The 15,159-nt window shown below is 31.3% G+C and overlaps 1 protein-coding gene across 1 annotated transcript in view; it reads right to left on the reverse strand.

The window, feature by feature from the left end:
• LOC109808737 (DNA polymerase delta subunit 1) overlaps nt 1-15,159 on the reverse strand; it is a 41,148-nt gene that overhangs the window by 12,781 nt on the left and 13,208 nt on the right. The window contains exons 3-4 of the mRNA XM_083076511.1: nt 987-1,373; nt 747-857 (exon numbers count right to left, since the gene is read on the reverse strand). Of these exons, the coding sequence (XP_082932637.1) occupies nt 747-857; nt 987-1,373 (498 nt within the window). The remainder of the gene's footprint in view (nt 1-746; nt 858-986; nt 1,374-15,159) is intronic.

Genomic DNA, 15,159 nt, shown 5'->3' on the forward strand with positions numbered 1-15,159 from the left:
GAACCAAATGAATAGTCCACCCTAAAAATATATGTTCAGCACAAGATTGGCAAAGTATTAATTGGCCCTTTTTTGAAGCACTGATCACTTCATATCTGGACTCAAAGAAACTATATGTATGGGTTGCAAAATCTTAATTTGGCAACCAAAAGGCATAAAAAACTCGAATAAGTTTGGTTTCCTTTCAGTTACAAAACCAGACTGAAATTGTATGGTTAGCTATGTACTCATATATTGCCTATAATTTACATACTTACATATTTATAGATTGTCAGATTTCTACTTATTTGTACTTGTATGAAACCTTTCACATTTATTTGTTATTTCTGTCTATTGATTATGCTTTTAATAAGACATTCAGGTTTCCCTCTGATAGAAACTGATTCAGATTCATTGAGAAAATAGGGAAATTCCCCTGATTACAGTATGATCGCAGAACTTCAAGGGTCTGCACCTCCCAATGCTCAAAGTCCCTAACTCTTGTCAATTGACAAGATACCCCAATCACTCAAACCTTTCTCCGATTTATAGGCAATATGCCTTATTTCTTATTATCCAGCCGCCCTAACAAACTAACTGAATCTAACAATTATCTAACTAAGGCTCTAAACTAATCTGTACCTATCACCTTCTTCCCTAGAACCTCATGTAACACTAAAAAGCGACAAACCAGCAATGCTTATTATCTCCAATTGTCTAAGCAACCGAATTTTGCAGCATGAAAGAAGACAGAAACAGGAGCAAACCTTCCTTAGTAACTCCAAATATTCTGATAACGGCAGCAGGTCCAGACGAGTTCGGCAGCAACTCCTTGTGACTCTCTCCGATCACGTAATCAATCTCCAGCTGCTGGAAAACTAAAGGCCACAAAGAGGAGCAGAAAACACGAAAAACACAAACCAATCAAATTCCACTAATAAGAAGGGGAAAACAAAACCCTAGCACCAGAGGAAAGGCGAAACAATTAACGGAAAATATGAACTCACCGACGCTGCGAGATTGGACGACGTAGTCGGCGTCGAGAGGAGGACGCGTCCACTTGGAGAGGCGCGTGGCGAGGGCCTGGCGCTGCTCGATGTCGCGGAGAATGAGGGACTCTTCGTCGGCGGAAAGGAGGGTTTCGTCCAGGAACACGTCTTCGTCCATGAACTCTTCTTCCTGAGTCATCGAGGGATGCTTCGCCGGCGGGGGTTGCGACGGCGGCGGCGCGCGCTTCCGGGAGCCGTTTTTGTTCATCGGAATTGGGAGAGGGAGGGAGTGGAGAGTGTGGAGTGACGAGAGAGTAATGAAATGACTGATGAGTTCCCGCCACTTCTTTTTGGGGAGTTGTTGCGCAGTGAGATTTTCCCGCTTGCGAGGCACGTGACTCTCACCTGATTACAATTTTTGGAACCAAAAAATCGGAATCATCAAATAGTCTCAGATAATTCCTTCACTGCAGATTCCTTGTTCTCTTCCATTATCCATACATGTCTACACTGATATCGCAATTAAATTCAAATTTGCAAGGACTTTGTTTTTAACCTAATTTTGAAGAAAATATTATGTTTTTATACATGTTAAATTCGGGTTTTTATACATTTAAAAAAGCTAGTAATGTTAACAAAAAAAATTACATTAGCGTGTTACCGGTCGATCAAGTAAATTACTAATTTAAGTTTAATAAATAGGTAAAACTCTTTTTTATTGGATTAACTTTTTCAAAAATATAGTGATATATCTTATTGCAATTCTATGTCCAAATCAAAATTATTAATTGAATTAAGCTTATAATTAAAATATAGGTATATATATTATATTTGTCAAATATAACCATAAATTCATATGTTGTAGTGTTTTGTAGGCTTTCTTAGAAAACTAGGTTCATGGATCAATAATATGTCACACATATTTTAATACATTATTTTTTATATATAAAAGAAAGAATGTTTATATTAGCAAATTTCAACCACTAGGGTTAGCCTAGTGATTGGATGAGGAGGGGTTGGAGTAGTTAGAAGTATGAAAAGGCTTATGTTCAATCCTCATTGCAACCATCTTTGTAATCTTTCCTATCTTTACCAAAAAAACATTAACAAATTTCTCTTTAAAATTGAAGATATCATTGTCAAATTATTTTTAAATTAAAGATATGATTTTTAAATTATAAAGTTTATAATTTTACATTAATTATTTGATATTAATTCATGTGTATTTTATATTATTTGCATTTTATTACTATTTATTACTCTCTCCTTTTTAATGTAAGAAAGGATTGAAGTCTAGACAAAATAGTTATATTTTATCAATAAAAATAAATGGTAGATTGTTTGATATAAAAATATGATAACCAACATTATAAGTGTGAGTTAAATAAGTTATATAGTCAACAATTATATTAACCCCTCTAAATATATTTGTAAATATAACTTCTCAATCCAATCTCTTATAAACTAGATTAATGACTAATTATAATGAAATATTCTCATACCTTTATTGTCAAAATGAATAATCTTAAAGTCACATTCAGCTACAAGTTTTCACACGTCCTTATTATATGCCAAAAAAAGGATAAAACTATAAAAGCAATTCATCGTATCTCAACCATAACTACATTAGTAGACCCAAGTTTTTCAAAAATCCACCATAGCAATTACCATTATCAATTTGAAATATACCAACACAAAAGGCTTCTAACATACCCATCCAAGTTAGCATTGAACCAACCAACTTGAGGAAGAGACCAAATCATGATTTTCATACTTATTAACCATTAAAAATGGATTTGTCACCATACATGGTAGTGTGTGAGGATTAAAAACCTTTTAAAAAGCACGTGGTCACTCAAGAGGCATATGGATATTGATTGTCCACCATAGTCAACTAGTGACGAGTGAAGTAGTTGTGTCTCCTCAAGCCATAACCTTTCGGGTCCATCAACGGTTGTCTATGCTAGTCTAAGTTACAACCTTATGGTACAAGCTTGGTCTCATATAAAAAGTTTAAGAAGTCAGATTTCTACTCTTTGGATTTTGATCGGTGACTTTAATGAGATAGTATCATCTTTTGAATGTAGAGCGAAATCTTTTCTATGTCTAGAGCATCACAGTTTGTGCAATTAATAGATGAATGCAACCTATTGGATTTGGGAGCCAAGGGCCTTAGGTTCACATGGTATCGTAAACAACTCAAATCCGTTTTAGCTAAACACCTTGACAAAGCTCTATGTGACACACATTGGCAAACCTTGTTTCCAAATGCCTTTGTGGAGAACCTTTTTCAGGTTTATTCTGATCATTGTCCTCTGCTTGTTAGGTTTGGCAGCTTACGTGAAACGAGAAAGGACTGCCCCTTCAAGTTCCAAGCTGCTTGGGCAACTCATAGAGGTTTCGAGAAAATTGTTAAGGATGCTTGGACAAGGAGCTTGCCAACTCTTGTGAATGGTTTGAATGCAGTTATGAAGGAGGCCATTGAGTTTAACAGGAATGTTTTTGGTAATATATTCTCGAGAAAACGGGAGGTTCAGGCTAGACTTAAGGGTGTCCAGCTTGAACTAGAAAAGTGTGAATCTGAGGTTCTCTTTAGACTTGAGAATAAACTCTAGGACGAACTCAAAGAGGTCTGCTTACAAGAGGAATTTCTTTGGTTTCAAAAATCGAGAGAGAAATGGGTACGTTTTGGGAATAGGAATACAACTTTTTTTCTTGCACAAACCATATCCCGTAGAAGGCGTAATAAAATTAGAGGTTTATTCCTCCCTAATGGAACATGGCACACAGATCCAAAAGTAATTCAACATTAAGCTATTCGATTCTATAGCAAATTTTTCTCAGAAGATCCACAAGGCCATTTCGTAGACATGCAATACGGTGCACCACCTCAACTTGGTGTAGAAGCAGTGGAGTCGCTACTGGCACCCATTACAAAAGAGGAGGTTCCAAAAACGGTAATGAGTATGAAATCGTTTAAGGCAGTGACAGATCCAGAAATTTTAGATAGTAGGAGCAATATTTGTTTATATATTTGTAGTATTAAAAATTTTACATGTATCTTTTTAAAATATAAACTAGGTCAAACTAAATTATATTATAATTTAGTAGATTTAAATATAATTTTCTTTAAAAATACCTATCATAAGCATGATTTACTTATCTGTTATAAACATTTTTAAAATATTTTATTAGAACGACAATCCCAAAGACCTATTTTATAATAATTTAACACTAATAAAAACATAAAAATAAATATGTTAAATTTTATAAAAATCAAGTTTAATTATTTGTGATATAAAAATGTTTTTAATATCTAATATAAATTTTTAGATGATAATTTATTTTTAAATATATTTTGTAATAAAAATTATAAATAAAACATAAATCTTCTGATACTTCTTATTTTGATTTTTTTAAACCAACATATATAATATTATTATTTTGATTTTTTTAATCAACGTATACAATAAATAAAAAGTACAAAAGTAAACATGTATCATGCAAATTTTATTTTATCAAAAATTGATTCTTTAATAATTACATTATATATGTTAACATTAATATATATATATATATATATATATATATATATATATATAATAACTTTTAAAAAAAATTGATTCGTTATTAAGAAATATTATTTATCATATATAAAAATTATTTTCTTTCAAAAATTTTACGGATATCAAATAAATGAATATCTTTACTAAATTTATATTTTATGCATACAATAATATAAATATATATCTATCTTATTATAATATAACTTTTATTTTTTAAAATATATTAATTTTTTAGATAAAAAACCATATGTATTTATCAAATGGTAGTGGGGGCAAGTGCCCCCACTATATTACAAGTAGATTCGTCAGTGGTTTAAGGCACCGGGACCAGATGGCTTCCAACCTTTCTTTTTTAAGCAGTATTGGCCCATTGTAGGGGATGAGTTATGACAAACTGTTAATGAGGCCTTCATAAATGGTTCTTCGGATTATTCTCTCCTAGAAACCCTTGTGGTTTTAATCCCAAAAGTTGATAACCCCGTGCACCTTAAGGAATTTGGACCCAATAGCTTGTGTAATGTAGCATTCAAGACCATCTCTAAGGTAATTGTTGCTAGAATTCGCCCCTTTTTAAATGACATCATAGGTCCTTTTCAAGGGAGCTTCATACCTGGTCGGGGGATGTTAGATAATAGTATTCTAGCCCATGAAGCAATTAACTTCATACAAAAGGACAAGTCCAAAATGGGTTCGTTGGCATTGAAGATTGACCTGGAAAAAGCTTATGATCGAATTAGCTGGAATTTCCTTCAGGCCACGCTTTGGAAATTTGGATTTCCATAGAGGATTATCAAGCTCATCATGTTGGGTGTTACAAATTCATCTTTAACTTTGCTTTGGAATGGAAGTAAGTAACCTCCTTTTGCATCATCTTGAGGCTTAAGATAAGGAGATCCTCTGTCTCTGTACTTATTTGTATTATGCATGGAAAGACTAGCCCTGAGAATCAATGAACCGAACAAAAAGGGTTACTGGAACCCAATCCATCTCTCACATGGAAGACCACCTATATCTCCCACCTCCTATTCGCAGATGACGTTATACTTTTTAGCCAAGCAATAGATGATCAAGTCCAAGTAGTGGCATCTGTATTAGAGAAATTTCGCACTACATCAGGCCTCAAGATAAACTTGCAGAAATCAAAATTTGTGATCTCGAAAGGGGTATCTAGGTTGAGACTAGAGCACTTAGAAAGGACACTAGGTATAGAACACACAACCAGGTTTAAAAGATATATGGGGATACCAATGATCCAGGGGAAGGCTAAGATATATGATTTTCACCATGTAATTGATCGAATTAATAATCGTCTAACTTCTTAGAAGGGGAAACTTCTTAACAAAGTTGGTAGGTTATGCCTCATTAACTCAGTTATCCCATCTATTCCTTTATATAGCATGCAATCCCTCTGGTTACCCCAAGAAGTTTGCAATAAGATTAATCAAGCAAGCAGAACTATGTTATGGGCCAAGGTTGGATCATCGAGATGTTGGTCTTTAGTAGGTTGGAATATTGTTACACGACCAAAAGAGTTGGGAGGTTTGGGTATCAGGGAGTCTCGACAAGTCAATGTCTCTCTTATTGGCAAGTTGATATGGGATCTTATCCATTCACCACATAAACCTTGGGTCAAGTTTTTGCAAGCAAAATACTTACACAGGGAATCAGTGTTGCACGCAAAAAAGAGTAAGGGTGCATCTCAAGTATGGAATAACATTGTTAAAGCTCTTCCGTTTTTGCGACAAGGCTTCTATCCAAATCTTGGTGCAGGTAATTCTTCTCTATGGTATGAGGATTGGTTAGGCTTAGGGCTTATTTGCAGAGAGGTGCCATACGTGCATATCAGTGACACGGATATATTAGTTGCACAATGTTGGCAACAGGGTGTTTGGAATTTTGATTCACTCTATACTCGTCTCCCTATGGAGTTGGCTAATCGTATTCAACAGGTACAAATTCCTTCCTCCTCAATAGGAGCTAACATTTTTTCTTGGGTAGGTGATTCTTCCGAATGCTATACAACAGCTTCTAGCTTCAGGTTTCTTCTTCCATCTGATCATAGATTTACGGACCCTATATGGAAGCGTGTATGGAAACTACATATTCTAGAAAAAGTTAAGTTCCTTTTATGGCAAGGCTTACACTCATCCTTACCGACAAATCATTTTCGTTATATTCGTCATTTAGATTCCATGGAAGGTTGCCCTCGTTGCTCCTGTCCACAAGAAACCATTCTCCATGCAATTCGAGATTGTCCACACTCTAAGGAAGTATGGCTGTTGGTTGGTAATATCCCCTCTCAGGTTTTCTCAATGATGGATTGTTTTACATGGTTTAAGGAAATTATAATTAATCCAGCAGCTAAGAAACTAGCCATAATTATTTGGTGGATATAGAGGTTACAGAATAACATGGTCTTTCATGGAAATAATTGGTTTATGCAGTATGTGAAACGAATGATTGCTGTATCTATTGCACAAAATAAAGTGTATCTAGAGAAGCACAATTTATGGAAAGAAAATGTAAAGTGGTCTCCTCCTGAATATCCTTGGGTTAAAGTGAATGTCGATGGTAGTTGGCTTGGCCAATCGAGGATCACGGGAGTAGGAGGTGTAGTACGAGATGCGGTTGGACGTTGGAAGGGAGGGTTTGCACGTTCTTTCAAGGATGGTGATTCCCTTAGAGCAGAGATTCTTGCAATAGCGAAATAACTGTCTTTCTATTGGGATGCAGGGTTTAGATATATAATTTATGAACCAAATTGTATACGGGCGATGAAAGTAGTACAAGGCCCCAGCCTAGAGAGAGATAATCTTCATAAGCATAGCGACATCATTGGTGCAGATAAGGAATTGGTGGCTAGGGATTGGAGTGTTAAGATTGTCAACATTCCTCAAAAGATTAATTCAGTAGCTCATGTTCTTGCAGGTTGGGAGCAAAAAACTCAACTATTAATGTAACATGGAGGAGTCCTCTAGATTTTGTTTTACAAGTAATAGGGGAAGACCTCTGTTCCCCTATGTAATTTCCCTTTTTTAGTTTTTAGTTTTGTTTTAATTTCTCACAACATAAAAAAAAAATCAGCAAAATTAAAAAAACATTTTCTCTTACTTTTCATATACCTACAAGAACAACCGGAAAAAAAAGTCCAACAAACACCCTTAACCTACTATTTACTATGTTAATTAAAAATTTAAGGAATTCTTTAAATAATAATTAATTTAAAGATTATATATATATATATGTACACATTAATTTTGACAATTTTAATCTTTTTATAAAAAAAAATTGCATGAATCACATGATAATAATTAATAAAAACAAGAAAAGGCTTTTTGTATAAAAACAATTATCTTTGAGACTGATTGTAATCGTACATTATCCTCATTAATAGAGCTCTCAAAACGGGCCAGCCTGACTCGTTTGACCCGGCCCACCTCAACTTACTTTTTAAGTGGGCTGACCCGGCCCGACCCACTAAATTTATTATGCAATTTTTTCTAGCCCGGCCCAAGCCACCACGGGTTGGTGGGTTAAACAGGCCGGCCCACCAACTCACTTAATTTTTTTTAAAAACATTATAATTTAAAATAAATTTTAAAATAAAATAATCTCTAATCTAAAATAAAAATTATCAAACTAAGTATCATGGATACAACATTCAACTTAAATTAAAAAGTGTACAATTTTAAACAATCAAAACAAAAAATAAAAATAAAAAACCTTTCATGAGAGTGATTATTCATCAATATTAAATTTTATTGGAGGTTTAGGTAGATAAATTCATAGCAATTTCATATTGTTTAACATTAATTTTATCTTTATCGATAAAAAAAATATTATCTTATTAAAATAATACATATATAATAATAAATAGTTAAATGAGTTGTTAGTGGGTTGTTAATGGGTTGTCAATAGGTTAAGTTGATGGGTTGATAAGTGGGTCAGGTGGGCAGCTCAGCCCACCACGGGTTCAAACCAGGTGGGTCGGGTCAAAAGTGGGCCGGACCACATTTTTTTGACCCATCATAATTTTTTTCTCATTTTTTTGCCCCGGCCCAGCCCGTTTTCAAAGTGGATCAGATTGACCCACGAGCTAAAACCCACTTTGACAGCTCTACTCATTAACATATAATTCAAAGAACGACACCACACAATTATAGAGCGTCTTCTTTTTTATTTATATACATAACTTAAATATGAATATTTGTTTATAAAAATATCAATATATGAATTTATTTTGTAATAAAAATTAAAAATCTATATGTATAGAAAGAAGAGTGTTTGTAGTAACAATTTTTTTTCCATGATTGAGAAAAATGAAGATTTAAACAAACTATTTCCAAATTGAGGATGTAATTCTCTAATCACAAAGTTTATAATTTGTATTAATTATCTGATATTAATTCACTAGTAACTTATATTATTTACGCTTTATCATTATTTATTACTTTAAGTAACGTTAATTAAAAATTTCAGAAATATTAAATAATAATTAATTTAAGGAATATATATGATTTAAATATGAATATTTGTTTATAAAAATATTAATATGAACATATCTGTAATAAAAATTAAAATTGATTAATAATAAAACTGTTGTAATCAATATAGAGATGATTCTTCTTCATGAAAACGGTGACAAAATCTTAATATTTATCCTTTTTTATATTTTTATTTAAATTATTTTTGTTAAGACATATTATTTTTTATATTTAATGACTAATTTAGATTTTTCCTCTTACATAACAACGATAAGATTCATGCGTGTGTTAAAAAGCTTTTTTGTTTTTTGATAGACAACTTTGATAAAATATTTGAACAAGGTTCTGTATACGTCGTGAGGTCACATTAATTAATAAATACAAAATTTGTAGCTACAACAAATAGATCTTTGTTTAATTTCTGTATTTCCTTTAAGCCGTTTTTTCTTTTCGTGATTCAGGATCAAGGGCACAAATTTAAACATACACATCACACATGAGTGTCTCTATTTAATTATGAACTCATCATCAAGAAATAAAGTTTGTTTTGATGCAGCCTAAAAGAGTTCTTAAATGTTCATTTGATGAAAATAAAAAGTATTTTTTAATAATTTTTTTTTTTTTAGAGTTATATCCAAAGTTTTCATCCCAATGCTCAAAGTCCCTAACTTTTGTCAATTAACGTACCTGTGAATAACAAATTTTAAATAAGGTTTAATTTTTAAATAAAAATAGAATTTAAATTTATAAAAGGAAGGGTAAAAACTTGGTCGTCAAGTAAGGGAGCAGTTACAACTAACAAATAAAGCATAAATAAATAAATAAAAAATAAAAGAAGATAAGAGGGAAGGTGGTTATTGGCCGAAAATTAGAGATAGTTAGCAAAAATGAAGGAAGTAGAGATAGTGGAGAGAGATGGTTTAAAAAAAAAACACTCTTATAAAATAACATATACGAAGATTAGAAGGAACGACTGTGATAGAGAGGAGAAATACTGACGAAAAAGAAAGTAAAGACAAAAAGAGAAAAAAATACCGACAATAAAGTTAAAAATTAAGAGAAAGGTTTCGTACGATATCAAGTTCAATAATTTATTCACCTCACATTTGATATTATATTCTTTACTTAACTCATTTTTTTTCTTTTCATTAAATTTCTCTCCTTTTCTTTTAATGAAACATATATGGTTGCACCGCTAATATGTTAAATTCATGTTAAAGTTTCATTTTTTTATTATTTACAATTGATACAATAAAAGGGTTTGATGTTTTGGTTCTTTAGATTGTAGTATGTACTAAAATTTAATTATTGCAGTTTTTTTATGCGTTAATTAGATGAAGTTTCATTTTTTTTTCCTTTCTCTCTTTTATTTGCGATTGGTACGATGGGGAGGGGTCTAATGTTCTAGCTCTTAGATTGAAGGAGTATATTGAGCTTTAATTATTGCGATTTTTTTTTATTTGATTTTCACGTGTTAAGTAGATTAATAGTTTGGTATTTTTGTGTTTAGTTTTTATTTATTTATTTAATTTGATTTGTTGAAAATAATTGTATGAGTCTGAGGACCTTTTTATTTAATTAATAATTGTTTAAGATTTTAAATAAAATTAATATTTTTCAACTCATGCAATGATTAATGATATTAATTAAATAGCAATTCTATCTTTTAATATCATCTAAATCAAAAGTTTTCAAAATAGTCATTTATTATCAATAATTGTATGTACAAAGTAAATATGATTTGTTGTCTTCAAAATTATTGTTTAGAAAATATTCAATATATAACAAATAATAATGTTAATTGAATAACATTTTTATCTTTGACGTTATTTGATTACGAGAGTTTAATGACTAGCCACTTGTTATCTTAAATTCTTATGTAAGGATTATTTCAAAAATAGGAAAATCATCATCTTTTATTCAAGTAATAATTCAATTTTTTTACTATAATTAATAACGTTATTTGAATAATAATCTTATTTTTAATTCTATTTTGAGATTTAATGATTAACAATTTGCTAACTTAAATTCTTATACAAGTGTCCCCCTTTTAAAAAAAAAAAAGAAGTATAAAATATATTTATTTCATATATAAATTATCTTATTGTATGCAATGGTTTGTGATGTTAATTGAGTAGCATTTTTACCTTTAATATCACGTGAGTCATAAGGATTTATAGAACAACCCTTAGCTATCATGAATTTTTATGTTTAGAGTAAATTATTGTCTTGAAAAAATGTTCTTTAAAATTTACTTTAATATGTAACGGCTAATAACGTCAATTGAATAATATTTTTATCCTTGATGTTATTTAATTGTAAGATAATAACTAGTCATTAACTAATTTGAATCCTTATACAAAATTTATTTATTTAAATAAAATATATTAATATAAATAATTTTGTTTTTTACATATAAGTTGTTTTATTGGTTAATAATATTAATTGAGTAACACTTCTACCTTTAATATCATGAAATCATAGAAGCTTATAAAATAACAATTATCATTTTATGAAAATAAAAAGCAATTATTCATAACATTAATGGAAAAAAAAAATTTCATAAGGACTTATTGATTAGCCATTTGCTAACTTGAATCCTTATACAAAATCTTTTTTCTTTAGATAAAAAAAAATAAAAACAATCCTCTTGCACATATAAGTTACTTTTAATGGTTAATGATATTAATTGAGTAGTGCTTCTACCTTTAATATCATGTAAATTATAAAAGTTTATAGAATAATCATTTGCTATCATAAGCTTTTATACATAAGATAAAATAAAAATTATTTTATGAAAATAAAAATATTTATTAATAAAATTAATTGAATAACAATTATATCTTTAATGTTATTTAAATGACAGGATTTAATGCTAGTCATTTATTAGCTTAAATTCTTGTACTAAAATATTTATTAATAAAATTAATTGAATAACAATTATATCTTTAATGTTATTTAAATGACAGGATTTAATGCTAGTCATTTATTAGCTTAAATTCTTTAACGTTAATTATATCTTTAGCGTTATTTTCATAGCTTAGCGATTATTTATTTATTAGCTTAAATTATTATGTAAGTTTTAATAAAATACAAAAAAAAATTTCCCTTCATCTATAAAGGTTATATATAAAAAAGAATAACAAAATATATTTTTAGGGGTAAATTAAATATTTATAAAGTTATGGAATTTTATGCAATTAATTAAAGACACTGTGTTTTTACGTGCTTCGTAGGGTGCTAATACCTTCCCTACACGTAATTGACTTTCAAACCCAGTTTTAGCTTTAAAGACCATTTTCCAAAGAGTTTTCCAATGTTTTTTTCCCTTAAAATAAAATAATGGTGGCGACTCCCTTAGAAATATTTTTGCGTCACCCCCGTCGTGATTCCGATTGCGACAGATGACGACTCCACTAGGGACATTTGAGAGTTTAGCCTTATTAAATTAATTGCGCAAAATTATAATTTTATAAATTGATGTTACCCCTTATTTATCTATTTATTTATTTTTATTTCTTGTTTTTTTTTTGTTTTTTGTTTGGCTACGCATGTTTTGTTTGGATTTAAGCTTAAGTTAGAATTTTATTTATTTATTTGTTATATATACATTTTTCTTTACCTATCCTTTGTGAGATTTGGATAATTTGTAAGTTTACATGTCTGTTTGTTACCTCACACACCTTGAGCTCTATACCCGAGCCTATGCGAGCCTAAGAATAGAATGTGGCTTGATGACTGTTATTGAGGGGCTTGATGCTCACTTGACAGTTGTTGAGTTACTGCTCAGGTTGTTAATAATAGCATGGATTAATCATATTGAGAGGGTATGTTCCTTACTTATGATTGATTCATGTGCTAGGTCTTTATTTATATGATAAAGGCAACCCGAGGACCAATAAATCCTAAGGGGTTTAGATCCTCCCACAAAACCACACACTAATAGGTAGATTTAATGACCTTTCAAATTAGGGTGTTAACCTTAGAAATTTGTTACCCTAAGTTTACTGTAATAGGTCACATTGTACTACTCTCTATCCCTCATTTTATATATGTTCACACTAACATTTAAAAAAACAAGCATGTTAATACGTTCATGCATCATACATTTATATCCAATATCATTTTTGCATCTAGATTGCTTTACTTGTCCAAAATAAAATTTATAAATAAATAAATAAAGGATAAATGATGGAAAGCCATGCATACATGCATATTAAAAGAATATTAGGTTGCATTTTTTTTCTTCACTTAATTAAGTCTTTGTCTCATTTTTTTCTTTCTTTTCTAATATTTGAAAATTTGATAGTATTCAATATGGAGGAGATTCAAAATCATACTAGCAATGTATCAGGGTTAAGTAAGAGTATCAGGATAAATGTGCTAAAAAACTCCAAATGGTAGGTAAGATTTGCCAAAAAAATGACTAAGGAGGTTCATTCAAACTTTCAAAAAAAATACGGGCAGATTCTGGATTTGATATTGATCTCAATAGAAACTCATATGCTAAGTGCATTAGCCCAATATTGGAATTCAGATTTTAGATGTTTTGAGTTACCTCATCTAGATTTGGTTCCCACAATTTAAGAATATGAGATGATACTAAGGTTACCCCTCAAAGAAGAAGCCGATTTTTATCTATATAAAGGGAACTATGTATCAAGAGGGAAAATTGTTGGTTTAATTGGCTTGTCATTACAACAAGCGGAATTGGTGAGCAAAGGCACGACTCAAGGATGGAATAAAGGTCTTTTGGAAGATCATATGATATCTCTAGCCGAGAAAGGTGATTGGGAACATTTCAACAAGACTCTAGCTCTACTTATTTATGGGTTAATTTTGTTCCCATTCACAATGGACTTGATCGATCAAGGAGCTATGGATGTGTTCTTCGCTTACGAAACACAGGAAAAGAATCCCATTCCAGCCATTCTTGCAGATAGTCTCATTTATCTAGAAGTATGGCATCAAAAGAAAAGAGGAATGCTACAATGTTATAATCATTTACTATATGTTTGTATCATGACTCATTTATATGTTTCCAATCATGTGGGATATATGTCAGATCCTTTAAGAAGTTTCCATCGTATTCCAATGAAGAAATTAGAAGCAGCAGAGTGGAAAAGAGATCTCTCAACATTCGAAGTAGAGCACTTTATATAGGTATGCCATTGGTACCATTCGAAGTGGGAGTTTCTTGAATGTTCCATTAATGGGGTCGAGAGGATGTGTAGTATACACCCCAACAATCGCTCTTATACAACTCAAATGGACTCAAGTTGTGTCTCAGAGCGAAGAGTTAAGAGGTTTGAGTTTTCAATATGCTTCAGATAATGTGAGGCAACAGGAAAAAGTTAGAGCTGCTTGGGGGAAGGTTAAAAAGAAAGGGGAAGCAGAGCTCGGAAAACCTCGTGTAACAGCCTCTTCAGAATATAAAGAATGGAGAAAGGCCAGAAGAATTTTCATCCCGATCCTCAAAGAAGTCCAACATGGAGAAAGTCAATCTCATGAAACCAACCAAGCATTGGCTTCTTTAATCTCTCAGTTAGAAGTCATGAAAGCTCAAATGAGATTGATGGAAGAAAAAGAAGAACATGCTCAAACTGCAATAGAGATTCTTAATAGGCAATGCCAAAAAAAGGACATGGAAATTGAACACTTAAAAAATGAATGTGTCGATGCTTATGAAAGTTCAACTCACGTGAAAAAAGTAAAGAGAATGGCAAAAAAAGAGACAGAAATCCTTTTGAAAAATATGGAAAGAGAGATTGAAGCAATGAGAAAAGAGATGACAAAAATCCAAGAAGAAAAAGAGCAACACTCAGATTTAAATGATTGTGAGAAAGAACAAAAATAGAACGCATGCAAGAAGAGCTAACAAATGCACACCAAGAAGTAGAGAAATGGTGGAATGTGGCTATGGAATACTATGAGTCACTCGAGATGGCTAGTCAAAATGAAGAACAATGGTTGAGAAGAATTGATGATTTAACATTGGAGCATGACCAACTAAAATTTGATGTCAAGGGGTTACATTTAATTGCAGAACATCATTGTGGAAAGGTAAAAGAGTGGATGAAGACGTGAAGATATGACTAATGTTGTCCAAAAACAAACAAAAAGCTCGAAGATGCATGTGCA

Source organism: Cajanus cajan, chromosome 6, assembly GCF_000230855.2.
Source record: "Cajanus cajan strain Asha chromosome 6, NIPB_CcT2T_4, whole genome shotgun sequence".
Lineage (NCBI taxonomy): Eukaryota > Viridiplantae > Streptophyta > Magnoliopsida > Fabales > Fabaceae > Cajanus > Cajanus cajan.